This window comes from Macrotis lagotis, chromosome 2 (assembly GCF_037893015.1).
Source record: "Macrotis lagotis isolate mMagLag1 chromosome 2, bilby.v1.9.chrom.fasta, whole genome shotgun sequence".
In the NCBI taxonomy this organism is placed as follows: Eukaryota; Metazoa; Chordata; class Mammalia; order Peramelemorphia; family Peramelidae; genus Macrotis; species Macrotis lagotis.
This window is the reverse complement of record NC_133659.1, coordinates 88,237,485-88,255,176: the sequence shown is the minus strand read 5'-3', so window position 1 is coordinate 88,255,176 and position 17,692 is coordinate 88,237,485. Positions and strand designations below refer to the sequence as shown.

Genomic DNA, 17,692 nt, shown 5'->3' with positions numbered 1-17,692 from the left:
TGGAAGAAATCAATTAGTGGACAGAGAGACCAGAATACTTCCAATGTGTGAATTCCAGGGCTGGAGGGAGGTGTCAATCTGTATAGCAGGGGCTAGAAGAAAGCCAGAATGCATCCTGAAGAACAATAAAAACCATCCTCTCAGTTCTTCTGGTTCACAGTTTAGGTGTCATCCTTAACTTCTCACCATCTTGCACCCTTTCTATCCTATCTACTGCCAAGGCATGTGGATTTTACTTTTGCATCCTCTCTCCAATAAACCCCCTTCTCTCTTGATACTGCCACCACTTTGGTGCAGGCCTTCACCTTACACTGCTGAACTCAAAAGAGCAAGTTGGAGACCGAAATTTGATAAGTTTGGAGATCTTTAATTTCCCAGGGACTGCCTGGGATGAAGAGTACCCAAATAAGACAGTCCCTGAGTGTTCAAGGGATAGGGTTTTTATAGTGTTTTTTTGGGGGGGGGGGCGTTACTGAGAGCAAGTAGGATACAGAAGCAAAGACAGCAGTTAGATATATTTTCTTGTCATACTACTACAAACATATGTAAACATGTGACTCAGTATAGATAGGGGACTAGACGGAGTGGGAAAGGGTCAGGGTCTTTGTATTGTCTGAACATGTTTCCTGAGACAGAGGGAGTCACATATTCGCTGGCTTCCCACAGGTTTGAGGGAGTGAACTTTACTATCTTATGGTTCCAGCCATATCTGGGGAAGGGAAGGAAGACCTGGAAGGAAACAAGAATTTTACAGATACAGCAAGATAATTAGGCTAACAAGGGTGCTTTGTGAATCTTAGACAAATTTATGGTCTATCTGTGATCCCCCAGAGTCAAGCATTTGGGTCCTGTTGGATTATTTTCAGACCCAAAGGCACCTGGCTAAAGTTATATTTCTGAGGAGTTTCTTGGGGCCCAGAAAGGTGTCAAGGACTCCTTCTATACAGGGATTACACAAATATTGATATTGTACTTCAACACCTGGACTGTTACAGTAATTATTTGGTCTCCCTATCACAAGTCTCTCCCCACTTCAGTCCATTTTCTGTAAGGATCAAATTGATTTTCCTAAAGTCTGATCATGTCACTCCTCTGCTCAATAACCCTATGGTGTTCAAAGTCCTTTATAACTTGTTTTTGTACTTAAAGATTTTATTTGTTTTGAGTTTTACAATTTTTCCCCTAATTTTACTTCCTTCCCTCCACCCCTGCCCCAGAAGGCAATTTGCCGGTCTTTACATTGTTTCCATGGTATACATTGATCCAAATTGAATATGATGAGAGAGAAATCATATCCTTAAGGAAGAAACAAAGTATAAGAGATAGCAAGATCAGGCAATAAGATAGCATGTTTTTTTTCTAAATTAAAGTTAATAGTCCTTAGTCTTTGTTCAAACTCCAGTTCTTTCTCTGGATACAAATGGTATTCTCCATTGCAAACAGTACCAAATTGTCCCTGATTGCTGCACTGATGGAATGAGTGAGTCTATCAAGGTTGATCATCGCCCCCATGTTGCTGTTAGGATATACAATATCTTTCTGGTTCTGCTCATCTCACTCAGCATCAGTCAATGCACATCCCTCCAGGCTTCCCTGAATTCCCATCCCTCCTGGTTTCTAATAGAACAATAGTGTTCCATGACATACATAGACCACAGTTTGCTAAGCCATTCCCCAAATGAAGGACATTTACTTGATTTCCAATTCTTTGCCACCACAAACAGGGCTGCTATGAATATTTTTGTACAAGTGATGTTTTTACCCTTTTTCATCATGTCTTCTGGGTATGATTGCTGGATCAAAGGGTATGCACATTTTTGTTGCCCTTTGGGCATAGTTCCAAATTGCTCTACAGAAAGGTTGAATGTAAAGTCCTTTATAACTTAAGTCACCTCCATATCAGCTGTTTTATATTTTACATTCCCCACAGATTTTTTGATTCAGACACTGGTCTTCCTTTACATTGCTCCAACAAAGTGTTCTCAGAAATTTCTCTGCTTGACCTCCTTGGTTTTTTTTTTTTAAGAAAGGTTTTATTTTGAGTTTTACAATTTTCTTCCCAATCTTGCTTCCCTCCCCCCCCCCCCACAGAAGGCAGTTTGTTAGTCTTTACATAATTTCCATGGTATTCCCATAGTCTGCATTGATCTAAATTGAATGTGATGAGACCTCCTTGGTTTTAAGTCCCAGTTAAAATTCAACCTCTTCCAGGAAGCCTTTCCCAATTTCTCTTAACCTTTTCTCCATTAAATCCTTTTTATCTTGTAATTGTTCATTTGCATGCTTGCTTGTCATGCCCATTATATTGTGAGCTCCTTGAAAGTAGGGACTTTTACTTATTTCTTTGCATCCCCATCTATTAGCACTGTGCTTTGTCACTTATTGACATTGCTGGGCTGGGCACAATCCATAAATATATGCAATTCAAGCCTCATTTCAGAACTATATTTAAGAATATTCTTGTTATTTTTTTTCCTAAATTCCTCCATTCAGAAACAGCACCTCATATATTTTGTAGGATGTAGAGAAATTTAAGTGCTTTCAATTGAGACTAAAAAAATCCCTATATACACACACACACACACATATATATATATATATATATATATATATTTTCTTTAGTAAACATAAAAATGATAGATAGTCCTTTCCATGTTTAATTCTTATACTGGATAGCAGGATGGATTGACAGGGCTTCTAGGTTTCTTTTGGCTGATATATAATACAACAGCACAAGACATTGGTTAACATGAATGTATTAGTATCTAAGAGTGAACCCTCCTGCTATTTTTAGGTTTTAAAAAAGAAAATCTTGTGATTTAAATTTCAAGTAATTGGAAGGTCATTACTAAAAGTCATTCTAAATGTTTGTGATTTTTCTTTATGTTTTAAACACCATTATGATGACTCATGGAAAATTATAGTGACAGGTATATTATTTTCATAATCCTGATTCTAAATTTCAGTACTTAGTAGAGTGTCTTAATGCTTCTGGACTTCATTGGATATTCCTAAATTATGTTTATAGATTGTGTCCTTTGTTTTCCAAAGAGGACCAACTCATCATGAGCTGATGTCTTATATGTGAATTGGATTTAAATATGGCAAAGATGCATAAAATTGTCACTCTTTTGGAGTCATCAAAGTCCAGGGGCAGGACAAAGTCAGGACAACTGTTGATGGTCCAGGTTGTAGTGGGATGACTTGTGGCATCTTCAGTGTCTGACCAAATTCTAAGTGCTCCACATCACCTGCTTTCAGTCATCTTCATGGCTGTTGGAACAAACTGTTTTAATCAGCCCATTCTTATAGAATGGGAATGTGATGGGGTCAGTTTGTTGGTTACTTTCAACCTGGGTTAACCTCTGCTTGAAAAGGCTTACCTGGGATGGGTGTAACCAGTGTTCATGCTATTGCTTTTTGGAAGCCACGAATGTGAGCTGTTTGGGTAGGACTGGTTGGATATCAAAGATGGATGAGCAGCCCTGAAAGGGGCTCAACAAACCCTCATACCAGAAGTGCTGGTTCTCCCTTAACACCCCATTTACCCCATGTTTTTAGGTACAGAACCCAGAAATTTCTAAATATGTTCTAGTAACCACGAGAACTATTAAAAAAAATCTACTCTTACCTTCCCCATTATTAGAAAAACATGAAAAAGAAGTTATTGGTGTAAATGCATGCAAAATTTAGGAATGAAAGCTACTTTCCTTGAAAAAGCCAGAGGAGTATGTAGTATGAAATATTCAATCACCTAAAAAAATCTTGCACTTAACCTAGGCTTTCTCTACAAACAGAACTTTTTGAGAACTGTCCCCATTCTTAAATTAAGTGATGATATAATCTTTGATTTTTATACAGTACTTAGCAATATATAATTACAGTGAAGATCCCATTCTCAATGTTTAGGCTCAAAGATGCTTAGGATTTGGAACTGGAAGATTTGGTGTACCCTCTGTGTATTTGTTTAGCCACGTTTCCTCCCTCTCCTTGGAATGAAGCAACACAACCCATCGCATTCGCCAAGTCGGACTTGTCCAACTGCATTCTACCACCTGAACTGTGCCCCAGGAGGGAGTGCCTACCTCAGGGAGACCTCAGACCCTGGGCGTGTTTCTGACGCACAATCTTGTGTTTTATGGGTTACTGTACACTATGAAAGGCCAGAGCCCAATCAGAAACAGCCTCGAACCGAGCCTATCAGAATCACAAACTCAGCTATTGGATCATGAAGAATAAAACAGCCGGCACCAGGGATGTTTTGGAGTCTCAGGGGCAATTTCTGCCTCTGGCTTCCTTAGAGTCCCGAGGTCATGTCTAAAAGCGAGTCATAGAAATAGTCACCCTACAGCATGACGCAAAGGCTGCAGGAAGTCCGCCCTGGTTCGGTTCTGGATCCCAGGGCTCGGGCTGGGAGAGGGCGATGCGCCACAGGGCGTCTTTGGGGTCCTTACAAGAGTTGGCTGTGGCCCCCTCCCTCCCCTCGCACGTGGCGCACTCGTAAGGGGCTGGCGCCGCCGGGGCGGGGCGGGGCGGGGGCCCCGACTGCGGGGATGAGCTTTCTCCACTGTGGACAACGCGTTACATGGGGGGAGAAAGGGAGACGAGGCTCCCCTGGGGCGCGGCCCGGCCCAGGGCAGCGCCGCCCCCGGCGTGCCCGCGCCACCAGGCCGGGCAGAGGCAGGCTCCGCGTGGCGGCGGCCGGGCGCGGGGGCGGGGCCGGGAGCGCGGCGCTGGTGGGGGCGGGGCGGGGCCGGGAGCGCGGCGCTGGTGGGGGCGGGGCGGGGCCGGGAGCGCGGCGCTGGGGGGGCGGGGCGGGGCCGGGGCGCGGCGCTGGGGGGGGGCGGGGCGGGGCCGGGAGCGCGGCGCTGGTGGGGGCGGGGCGGGGCCGGGAGCGCGGCGCTGGTGAGGGCCGGGCCGGGGGCGGGAGCGCGGTGCGTTGGTGAGGGCGGGGCGGGGGCGGGGCCTGGGAGCGCGGTACGCTGGTCAGGGTGGGGGCGGGGCCTGGGGGCGGGGCCGGGGCGTTGGTGAGGGCGGGGCGGGGGCGGGGCCTGGGAGCGCTACGCTGGTGAGGGTGGGGGCGGGGCCTGGGGGCGGGGCCGGGGCGCTGGTGAAGGGCGGGGCGGGGGGTCTGGGAGAGCGGCGCTGGTGAGGGCCGGGCCGGGGCCTGGGGGGCGGGGCCGGGAGCGCGGCGCTGGTGGGGGCGGGGCGGGCCTGGGGGCGGGGCCGGGAGCGCGGCGCTGGTGAGGGCCGGGCCGGGGGCGGGGCCGGGAGCGCGGCGCTGGTGAGGGCCGGGCCGGGGGCGGGGCCGAGAGCGCGGCGCTGGTGGGGGCGGGGGCGGGGCAGGGCGGGGGCGGGGCGGGGCGCGCTTCCTGCCCCGCGCTGCGTCCGTCCGGAAGGCGCGGCGGCGGCGCAGACGTGTCGGCGGATCCCCGACTGGGCCGGGCAGCCGGGCAGGGCAGGCCTCGCCGCCGGCGGAGGGGCCCCGCGTCCTCTCGGGTCATGTCCTTGCTGGGCCCCACGGCGGTCGCGGGGGTCCCGAATCCTGTCCCGGAGCCGCCGCGGCCGGAACGCCGCAGACGCCGTGGGGTAGGCGGCCGGGGGGCGGGGCCGGGGCGGGGGGAGGGGCGCCGCGGTGGAGGCGGGGCTGACGCCACGTGCCTTGTGGGCGTGGCCGAGGCCGCGCCCCCCCCCCCCCCCGGTCGGGGCGGGGTTGGGGCGCGGACCCCCGAGCGCTGTGTTGCGGGCGCGCGCGCGCGCTCCCGAGCCCGCCGGCCGCGCTTCGCCTGTTCACCGCAAACTGGGGGGGGGTCTTGTAGGGTCCGGGCCGGCCGCCGCCGCCCCCTGAAACACGCGTTTCCTGCCGCCGGGGTCGGGAGCCCTTCTGCAGGGGGGAGGCTCCCTTCCGCTCTGCTTCGCCTTCCTCCTCTGTGAAATGAGAACAATAATAGCACCTATCCTCTGTGAACCCTAAAACTAGAAAACCCTTAAAAATAGAGGGTTAAAACAAAACTGGCAAAGTGCGGATTAGACGTGAAGTTTTTTCCTTTGGAATGTTTACTATCTTACCCCACAGGTGCTAACGACCCACTTGAAAAGGAAAAGAGGGGAAATATTTATTCAAAAACAGTAAATAGTGAAAATTATTCGCCTCTTTTGTGGCCCGACCAGGAAGGCACAACATCATCAAAACTGCTCAAATTTGGTCCTCCAAGTGTCATCCTTCTACAACACTATCTGATGTCTTGTGTCTCCCTGGAGGGTCAAGTCTCCCGATATCCCGGCCATTGTCCCGAGTTTGTATTCACATAACGGGCTTAATTTCCTTCTTAGTTGGCAACCTGATTGATAGGAAGGCTGAGTACTCTCTGAAGAAATCCGTTGTTTTTTTTTTTTACCAGAAATATCTTATCTGAAAAACTTTGACATTTCTAGAGTTGTTTGGGGGATAAAATAATTTCTGTAAAGCAATTTGTAACATTAAAAAGTAGCAGCTATTATTAAAATAATTTATGTATTCTTTTAATTCATCAGTGGGGGGAAGGGAAATGGGAAGTGGAACTCTTCATTTTATATGTGGCTGATTGTGCTTTGAGCAGTTGGAGTAGGGAAGGGGGCTCTCTAGAGAGGTCATTTGGAGACAGCTTTCATAGATGATATCCAAGGGGAATTTGGAAGTTTTTGTTTTGTCTATTTAAAGGCAATGGAAAAAAAGGACATTGAGAAAGCTTAGAGAGTTGTATTCATCAAGAATTAATATAAAGAGTTTAGGGCCACATTTATAGATAAATAGATAGGTAGATCTATATACATAATAGGATTAAGGGTCCAAAATGAACCCTGCCCATAGGTCTTAGGGGGAAAAAAAACTGCTAAGGATAGTAAACTATGTCTTTTTAGTTATATTTGACGAGAAGGAAAAAAAAAGGAAAAGCCTGTTGCTTGCAAGAGTATAATGTTCTAACATAAGACAAAAGCATTTTGTTCCTATTTTGTTTCCAGTGGGCAAAGATACTGGCATTTAAACTGGAAGCGTTAGAGCATTGTAAGGAGGAATAAGGAGGAAATTGCAATGGAAGATAAATGAGAAGATGCCAAAGAAGCACTTTTAAATGAGATCAGCTGTACAGATTCAGATAACTTACAGTAATAATAATCTCTGGTCCTAAAGGATTTTTAAGATGAGATATTGGGAAATACTTCTTAGCAATAATGAAAAGTAGGAAAAGTATCCAGGATATTGGAAGAGAACAAGTGTTTGTTTTTTCTAAAAGACCAAGAATAGATTCTAGAAACTGCATATTAGTAAATTTAACCTCAATCCCTGATATTCTAGATCAGATTATTAAACAAATGATTTATGAGAATTGATAGTCCATAGAGGTGGAAAGGTATGTAAGAAACTTCACAGTGCTAAAATTGTCATACTCTAAAATTGGAGCTAATAAGAAACATGTTTAAATTGGATGACATTAGGGGTGGCTAGGTGGTGCAGTGGATAAAGCACTGGCCCCAGAGTCAGGAGTACCTGGGTTCAAATCCAATCTCAGACACTTACTAATTACCTAGCTGTGTGGCCTTGGGCAAGCCCATTTGCCTTGCAAAAAAAAAAAAGCAACAACCTAAAAAATGAATAAATTGGATGAGATTAACATTATAGAAGTAATATACATACTCAAAAGGTAAAACATGAGAAAGAACTGTAGAAAATAAGTTATCTATTCAGTGTCTTTGTTACATATGCAGGTTACTTCTGGTGATAATCTTGTGGTTAGATTGCAAGCCCCTTGAATACTGGGACTACTTTTTGTTTATATTTGTGTACTGGATACTTAGTGTATAGTACCTCACACAAGAGTGCTTTAAAAATCTTTATTGCTTAATGCTTTCTGTTGAGTATAGAAAAAGAAGACGATAACAAGTATTTGCGTTTATCCTGCACTGGTCATGGTGAAACACTAATATCAGATCTTTAGATAAAAATTCCTAGAGTGAATATAGGCAGTTTTATTAATCAAACCTACTTTGGTGGGGGGAAAAATAGCTAGTATTTATAGGGTGTTTAAGATCTCATTTTAATAACAGCTAAGATTTATAGAAGGAATGCAAATGACTTTGCATCTGTTATTTGATCCTCCCAGCTATCCTGAGATATAGGTGCCCTTACCGTCACCATTTTGCAGATGAAGAAATTGATTTAGGGCGGCTAGGTGGCACAGTGAATAGAGCACCAGCCCTGCAGTTAGGAGGACCTGAGTTCAAATGTGGCCTCAGACACTTAGTAATGACCTAGCAGTATGGCCTTGGTCAAGTCACTTAACCTCTTTGCCTTGCCTAAAAAAGGAAAAAAGAAATTGACTTGCCCAGAGTCATACACACAGCTACTAAGTATCTGAGGCAGAATTTAAACTTATCTTTCTGACTCCAAAGTCTAACATTCTATGTACTGCATCATCTACCACTGAGAAAACAGGAGTCCTTAAGAAAATCTAATTCCCTTTGCTTAAAGTTTATATTGAACAAACAACTTTTTATTTAGAGGCCATCTATTTTACAGGCCATTGAAGAATTAATGAAGAGATTATTGTATGGGGTTTGGCAGAAGTAGGCTGATGATTATGGGATAATAAGTAAAGGATTATTGACTTGGGGGGTGGATAGTCTGATGATTTTGTAAGGAATCATACTACTTAACTCTTTACTTTGATTCTATTTCTCTTCCAAGGTAAGTCTGACTTTCAGAAGTTGAATATAACAAACTGGTTAGCAGGGACTAGATGGTCAGGCAACAATCTATCTTCCTTCAGGGAGAGTGATCCCTCGACCTTTGAAAGAATCAAGCAATTTTTGAATGATCTTAGAAAATGGGTGGTGTGATAGAGGCCTAGAGAAGGGGAAGAAGTCCCATTTTTCAAAAAGATAAGGTGAATCCTGCTAACCAAAGATGACTAAATTTCATTCATATTCTTGGCAAAATTAGAAAACACATTAAGGATGTGGTTTTATGCTAAAATCTAAGTAAAGTACTTAGACATTTCCAAGACTAGTTAAACTCTTAAAAAATCTGGCAAATTCTGTTCTTAATGAAACCCTCCTGGCTTTTAGTGATCACTTTCCATTTTTGAGAGAAGCATTTATGGGTGATATAGGTATAGATACTATGATATCTAGAACAATTGAGTATATAATTTTGATATGTTCTGTCTTGGAGTATTATTTTTTTTGTTCTGATTGCCACATTTACTATATGACATAGAAAACCTGGATATGTGCAGAAAATAATCTTCAGAATGGTGAAAGCAGTGAAAACATGCCATATTAGATGAATTCAAGAACTGTACATTCTCAGATCTTGGAGGAGAGGAAGACAGTGGAACATAACAGTTTTCTAGTATTTGAAAGACTATTCTGAGGAAGAGGAATTAACCTTGTTTTGCTTGACTCAGAAATAAAGTAGTATGTTTGGGGAAGTTTCAAAGAAGGGTATTTAGACTCATTGTAAAGAAAAAAGTTTCTAATTATTGGAGCCATCCCAAAGTGGACTGGGTGAGGTAGTAAGTTGTCCTTGGAAATGTTTTTGCTGGGTAACCCTTACTAGGAATGCTATAGGATTTTTTTTTCAGGATTGAATGGACTGGACTAGATGGCTTCTAATGTTCCTACTGTTTGTGATAAACATAACCATCAAGAATCTTATAACCTTCACAGTTTATAAAGAAAATGACAAATAACCAGTTTTCTTTTTTCTTTTTAAAGTTATTTATTTTGAATTTTGCAATTTCCCTCCACTCTTGCTTCCCCCTCCCCCAGGCCCCCACAGAAGTCAGTCTGTTAGTCTTTACATTGTTTCCATGGTATACATTGATCCAAGTTGAATGTGATGAGAGAGAAATCATATCTTTAAGAAAAATAAGTGTAAGAGATAGCAAAATTATATAATGACAACTTTGTTTTTAATTAAAGATAATAGTCTTTGGTCTTTGTTCAAACTCCACAGCTCTTTATCTGGATACAGATGGTATTCTCCATTGCAGACAGTCCAAAATTGTCCCTGGTTGTTACACTGATGGAACGAACAAGTCCATCAAGTTTGAACATCGCTCCCATGTTGCTGACAGGGTGTACAGTGTTTTTCTGGTTCTGCTTATCTCATTCAGCATCAGTTCATGCAAATTCCTCCAGGCTTCCCTGAATTCCCATCCCTCCTGGTTTCTAATAGAACAATAGTTTTCCATCACATACATATACCATAGTTTATTAAGCCATTCCCCAATTGATGGACATCCCCTCAACTTCTAATTCTTTTCCACCACAAACAGAGCTGCTATGAATATTTTTGTATGGGTGATGTTTTTGCCCTTTTTCATCATCTCTTCAGGGTATAGACCCAGTAGTGGTAGAGCTGGATCAAAGGGTATGCACATTTTTGTTGCTCTTTGGTGTAATTCCAAATTGCTCTCCAGAAAGGTTGGATAAGTTCACAACTCTACCAACAGTGTATTAGTGTCCCAGATTTCCCACATCCCTTCCAATATTGATCATTGTCCTTTCTGGTCATATTGGCTAGTCTGAGAGGTGTTAGGTGATACCTCAGAGATGCTTTAATTTGCATTTCTCTAATAATTAGTGATTTAGAGCAAGTATAAACTCTGGCAAGTCTTGATATAATAGTAAGCCTTTTGGGATGGGTTGGAAAGGACTGCAGCTGAGGATCAGTTAAATCCTATTTGAGAAATCTTGTCACCAATAGAGGGACTGTATGTGATGATTTTAGATTTTATTTATTTGAGGGACTGAGACAACTCATTAAACTTTTACTAAGGGATAGCAGGATTATAATATGTACTGACTAAAGGGAGTATCATCATAGATGAAACCACAGCTCTTTCAAGTATTGAAACAAACTAAAAGTATGTTTATTACATTGCCTAAAGCTGGAGAGACAGCTAATATAACAGATGGACAGATTATTTTTATTATAATCTTGACAAGATAAAATGGGTTTCATGGATTCTTTTGGGTAAAAAAAAAGTTCATTATTTCATAGACAACCTTCTTGTTTAATAAGCTTCTGCATAGTGGTACTTTTCTATTTGAAAATTTCAAGACATAGTCTTCAGAAACCCACATTTATGTCCATACTACATAAAAGATTTTTTTCTTAACTTCAAATGTTTAAAGGACTGTAACTTAGAGGAAGAAACAGACCTGTCATGTATTGTTCCAGAAGTCAGTGCTAGCCCAATATTGATGGAAATTGAAGCAAGGAATATATCAATTCAACTTAGTAAAAGACCTTTTGCAATAACTGGAGCTGTTTAGCAATGGAATAAATTAACATTGGTTCCTGAGAGAGTGGACTCATTTTCACTAGAAATTTGAAAGCAATGATTGGGTTACTGTCAGGGAAGGATTCCGGTTTCTTAGACACTGAAATTCTAAGGTTAAAAAATCTTGATACTTCAGTGTAGGACTCTTGGGGGTGGGGGGAGTGGAAATCTATCAGAATTAGTAAAGGTGTTTTAAAATTTTTCTATGTTAAAATGCTTGCTGCAGTCAGAGGGTTTTCAGTGTAATGTAGCAGTAGAAATATTGGATTGGAAATAAGAACATCTTCTCCCTTTTCATTCAAGTTTTGAGTAAGCTGTATCTTGAAGGCTTAGGGCTTTTTCCCCACAATATTTTAAACTTCTTCTGCAAAAGAAAAAAAAGGGGGGAAAGGGGATGTGTGTGAAAATCTCCCTTTGAAAATTTTGTATTAAACTGTTAAACTTATGGTTATATAGGATATATTTAGGATAGCAACAAGTTTAGTGAACTTAAATTGATATGGATATGGGTTTACTTTGTTAATATTTTGTCATACTTTGCTCAGTAAATTCCTTAAGTTGACTTTAAAACAGACCACTAAATGCCCTTGAAAAGTTAAAAATGGGAAATTTACTATCCAAAGGAACTCTTCAATGAATGCATGATGTTTTTTTGTGATGTGAATGACCTCCTAATTTATCTGTTTTGATATATATATATATATATATATATATATATATCGGATATGTATAATTTGTTATCCTTACAATGTATAAAACATATAGTTGTCTAATTTTAATTTTTCCCCTCTTTAGGATGGGAAACAGAACATCCTCTTCTATGGATAAATCAGATATTGCCCCTATAAATCAGATCCAGGTGAGTGCGATATTCAACATCTTTTTTTTTTTTGATTACAGAAAGAGAATTTTATAATCTTAAAGGTTTACTCCGCATTTTACTTCATGTCATAGGTAGTTCAGCAAAGGGTTTACTAATTCAGGAATCCTTTTAAAATCTGTTACTTTAAAAAATAAACCTATGAAGTCTATATAGTCATTGGGACCAATGAGTCCTAGGCCTCAAGTAAATAAAAATCTAGTTAACATTCGTTTTGAAAGATGTTGCTTCTTCTCCTTGATAACCCACTTTGCAGTTTGGACTGCTACAAAGCTATGCTATTGGCTCTATGCAGGCATTAATATAGGGAGTACAAAGCTATGCTATTGGCTCTATGCAGGCATTAATATAGGGAGTACAATTAACTTGGTATGCCTTCACTACAGTCTCCTTCCTTCTGTCTTAGACTGTTCAATATCATTTTTGCCTCTTTCCTTTCCTGCCCTCCCTTCACTCTCTTTTCTCTCACTCATAATCTTTTTTAGTCTTCTTCCTTTTATCCCTTATCTTTTGATTTTTTGCAAGACAGTGGGGTTAAATGATTCACCCAAGGTCACACAGCTAGATAATTATTAAGTGTCTGAGGCGGGATTTGAACTTAAGTCCTCCTGACTCCAGGTGCTGTTGCTCTATCCACTAGGCCACCTACCTGCCCCTCCCTTATCTTTTCAGGATGGGAGTGTTTATAGGCAACAGATAGGGAGAGATTGAAAATGAGGGAAGAGAGGGGATGACAAAGGCAATAATTTGTGGAAGAAGTTAAAGGATCTATCTGACAGGTCATTTAGTCCATCTCCCTCATTTTGTAGATGAGAAAAGTGAAGTACAGAGAAGTTAAGTGATTTACCCAGGATCAACAGCTATTAGAAGGGTCTGGATTTGAACCCAGATCTTGTACTTTTCTTCTATACTATGCATGGTCCCCTCTTAGTTGGAGCCCTCATCACCTCTCTGCCTAGCCTCCTCATTGATATCTAGACTTGCTTTAAACCTGTCTGCCTTTGGTTCTTATTACTCTCCTTCATTCACTCTTTAGTTTGAATAAACTGACTTTCTCTGCTTCCCATGATACCCCATTTCCTCTCATGTCTTAGCATAGATTATTCCCTCCTGTCTGGAATTCACTCTTTTCATTTGTCTTAGAACCTCTAGTTTTCATCAAAAACTCATCACCTTCTGCATGAAGCCTTTCCTGATTTCTCCCTAGCTGCTTGTAACTCCTTTAATAATTTTGCCCTCAGTTAATTTAATATACATTGCCCATATATGCATGCATATCTGAAGATACTTGTCTTTGGTAGAATGTAAGCTTCTTGAAGGCCAGAACTGTTTAAGTTAGACTATTTATAGTCTCAATGGCTGCATATAGTTGCTCTACAATAAATGCATATTGATTGATTTTAGTATTTATGTTAATGTACCCTAATTTATTTAACCTCTCCCTATTATTGAACATTTAAGTTGTTCTTCTAGAAATGGGCATTTAGGTTATTTTTGGTTTTTACCATTTTAACTGCTATTCAACTGTCAAAGTGATCTTCTAAAATGTAAGTTCCATTATGTCACTCCTCTTTTCATTCCCTGATGGCTCGTTCTTTTATTTTTATTTGTTTTTTCTCAAATATTTTTCTTTCTTTTTTCTTTTTTTCCAACTACATGTTAAAGATAGTTTTCAACAATCAATTGTTTACATTTTTCTTCCTCCCTTCAAAACTTTGCCCCTTCTCTTGACAGAAAGCAATGTAATATAAGCTCCACATCTATACCGTGCTAAACATAGATCCATATTAATCATGTTGTAAAAGAATCACATCTAAACTGAAGAAAAAAATAAGAGAGGAAAAAAGTGACAGTTAATAAGACAACTTTTTTTTCGGTCTGCATTTAAACTCCATAGTTTCTTTTCTGGATATGGTTGGTAGTTTCCATTACAAGTCTTAGTATTGTCTTTGGATAATTAAACTATAGAAATGATCAAGTCATTATTTTGATCATCTCCCTATGTTGCTAGAATGTACAGTGTTCTTCTGGTTCTGTTCACTTCACTCAGCACCAGTTCATACAAGTCATTCCAGGCTGTTCTGAAGTCTCATCCCTCATGATTTCTTAAAGAACAATAGTGGTCCATCACATTCATATACCACAATTTGTTTAGCTGTTCTCCAGTTGACGGAATGCCTCATCTTTTAAAACCCTTTGCAATTTGAACCCTTGCTACTTTTCTGATCTTCTTAATCTATTCTTCCTTCTACATACTGTATGGCTCAGTGATTCCAGTTTTCTTGTTCCTTCTACAAGACACTATGTCTCTTGACTTTATGAATTTTTTTCTATCCCTCATCCTTGGAATTTTCACCCTCCTTACTTCTACCTCTGGATTAACATCTCACCTATCCCATTTCCTTCAAGAAACCTTTCATGAGTTTCTTTAATTTTAGTTATTTTCCTTCTGAAATTATCTCTAATTTATACTGCCTGTATTTTATTGTTTGTATGTAGTTTCTTCTAATGTGAGCTCTTTGAGATTAATGATTGTTTTTTCCTCCTTTTGTATCCCCAGCATGGAGTAAAGGAACTAGCATGTGTAGTAGGTGCTTAATAAATGTTTCTTGGCTAAATTAAAAAACTTTTGAAGATAGTTTTCATTCCTGCCATTGAAATTATTCAGTTAAATGGGGTGGCTAGGTGGCATAGTGGATAAAGCACCAGCCTTGGAGCCAGGAGTACGTGGGTTCAAATCCGGTATCAGACACTTAATAATTACCTAGCTGTGTGGCCTTGGGCAAGCCACTTAACCCCATTTGCCTTACAAAAAAAAAAAAAAGAAATTATTCAGTTAAATGGTACAATTTATTTTTATGATTTTATTGTGAATTAACTAATTTTTATCTTAGAAAAAGCAATATTGCAACTCATTTAGTAATAAATGAAAACCTGCCTCTCATCCCTTCAAAGCACCTTTTTTATTTTAAATTATATTTTGCTCATTTTAATAAGTATAAGATGAAACTTTATGATTGTTTTAAATTTTAATTGTCACCTCTTTGATTATTGCTGACATTAAAATGCCTAGATCAATGGGGCAGCTAGGTGGTGCGGTGGATAGAGCACCAGTCCTGAAGTCAGGAGGACCTGAGTTCAAATCCGACCTCAGACACTTAATAATTGCCTAGGTGTGTGACCTTGGGCAAGTCACTTAACCGCATTGTCTTAAATAAAATTTTAAAAAAATGCCTAGACTACCCCTTTAAAGTGAATTTTGCCATAAAATATCTCTTAACTAGAATAAAATTTTGCATTTCATTCTAGGAAACAATTTCACATAATTGTGTAGTGATCTTCTCAAAAACATCCTGTTCTTATTGCACAATGGCAAAAAAGCTTTTCAATGACATGGATATAAAATATACTGCAGTGGAACTGGATATGCATAAATATGGAAACCAGTTTCAAGATGCTCTTCACAAAATGACTGGTGCAAGAACTGTGAGTAAATTCTTTAGATTCTATATTTTAAGAATATGAGCTTTTTTTTTTAAGTATTTCCTTTCTGCTTCTCTTAGGACATTCTCCTTTGTCTTATAGTTGTATGCATGTATGTTCATTGATCCACCTGAAAAGGAAAGATTAGTCCAAAGTTATCATTGTATCTGCTTCATTTACCTGATCTATGGCATTTGACCAGCAAGCATTTGAGAGGTTCAAAATACGTCTGAGAGAAAATGTCATGAAGGGGATGGCATTTAAATTGCCCTGGATCTTCAATGTCCTCTATCTATCTCCTATTAGCTATATGAACAGGGAGAATTCAGTTTTCCTCTCTAAGCCTCATTTTTCTTATCTATAAAAATGAGATTATAAGATTGATTACATTTCTTTTGTTTTGCATGACTATATATATATATATATATATATATATATATATATATATATATATAACTATATCAAATTGTTTGCTTTCTCAATGAGGAGAGAGGAATGAGAGAATTTGGAACTCAACATTTAGAAAAAAAAGAATGTTAAAATTTGTTCTTACATGTAATTGGAAAAATATTAAAAAAGATTGAATGATTTCTAATGGCCCTTTCAGCTTTAAGTTTAAGATCCTGTGTGTAGAGATATGTATGTGTTTATTTGCATTTGCATGCTTATGGAAGACTTTTTATAATGTGTAAGAATTGTATTTATATACAATATGATTACTTGTTATAGCTTTATATTGCACATTACTGCAGAAAGATAAAGTAATAATTAATGTTTTCTGTGTATTAAACAGGTTCCAAGAATTTTTGTCAATGGGACTTTTATTGGAGGAGCAACCGATACTCATAGGCTTCACAAAGAGGGCAAGCTGCTTCCATTAGTTCATCAATGTTATTTAAAAAAGTTTGGATCAAAGAATTTCAGACAATAATATATCCTGCCTTGGCTGTGCTGGCAAATGTCATCTTTTTAGCCATTCACTTATAAAAGCATTTTTAAAAATTCTTTGAAATGTGAAATCTTTCTCAAAGAATGGCTTATGAAATGATGAACAATAAAGACCTGTGGAAACCTACTAAATATTCTTGTTTCTTTAGCACTTTAAGGTTAAGCTAACTATTTTGGAAACATGGAGAACTGATACTTTGAAATCTTTAATTTTGAAGTTAATCCCTAAAATCACATAGTGATAGAATACATCTCTTCTTTGAAAATATTAAGATATTGAAAATATTAAGAAACTGAAAGTTAAGAGTTAGAATTAGGATTTAGCAGTCACAGATTTGATAACCCTACTTTCTGTAGGGTTTGGAGGTCAGTCTTTTTTATTTTTTTAAATAGTATTTCATTCCCCAGTTACAGATCAAAACAATTTTTGGCATTCATTTTTGCAAGATTTTGAATTCCAAATTTTTCTGTTTCCCTCCCTTCTTCCCCTCCCTTCCTATCCCTCTTCCTAAAATGGTAGGCAACTTGATATAGATTAAGTATTTGCTCTCATGTAAAAATGTATTTCCCTTAGTCACAGTTGTGAAAGAAGAAACACAAGTAAAAAAGCATGAAAAACAATAAAGTGAAAAAAGTATGCTTTGATCTGCATTCAGAGTCTATCAGTTGTCTATCTGGTTGTGAATTTTCTTTTGTGAGTCTTTCGTACTTGTCTTGGATCATTGTTGTTGAGAAGAACTGAATTACCATAGTTGATTATTGTACAATGTTGATGACTGTGTACAATATTTTTCTGATTCTGCTCGTTTCACTTTGCATTAGTTTTATAAGTCTTTCCAGGTTTTTCTAAAATCTCCTTGTTCATCATTTCTTATTGCCCAATAGTTTTCCATTACATCCATATGCCACAGCTTGTTTAGCCAATTCTCCAGTTGATGAGCATCCCTTCAATTTCCAATATTTTGTCACCACAAAAAGAGCTATTATAAATATTATTTCAAAGATAGATCCTTTTATTTTTATAATTTCTTTGGTATATAGAACTGGTAGT

General features: G+C 39.7%; 1 protein-coding gene across 1 annotated transcript; it reads left to right on the top strand.

Moving 5' to 3' along the window:
• The first annotated feature begins 5,361 nt into the window (after positions 1-5,361).
• Positions 5,362-16,773, top strand: GLRX2 (glutaredoxin 2). Its single transcript, XM_074222271.1, has 4 exons — positions 5,362-5,589; positions 12,126-12,189; positions 15,520-15,696; positions 16,487-16,773. Exons 2-4 carry the CDS (start codon positions 12,127-12,129, stop codon positions 16,622-16,624), a joined length of 378 nt encoding a protein of 125 aa, XP_074078372.1. The 5' UTR covers positions 5,362-5,589; position 12,126; the 3' UTR covers positions 16,625-16,773.
• The last annotated feature ends 919 nt before the right edge of the window (positions 16,774-17,692 follow it).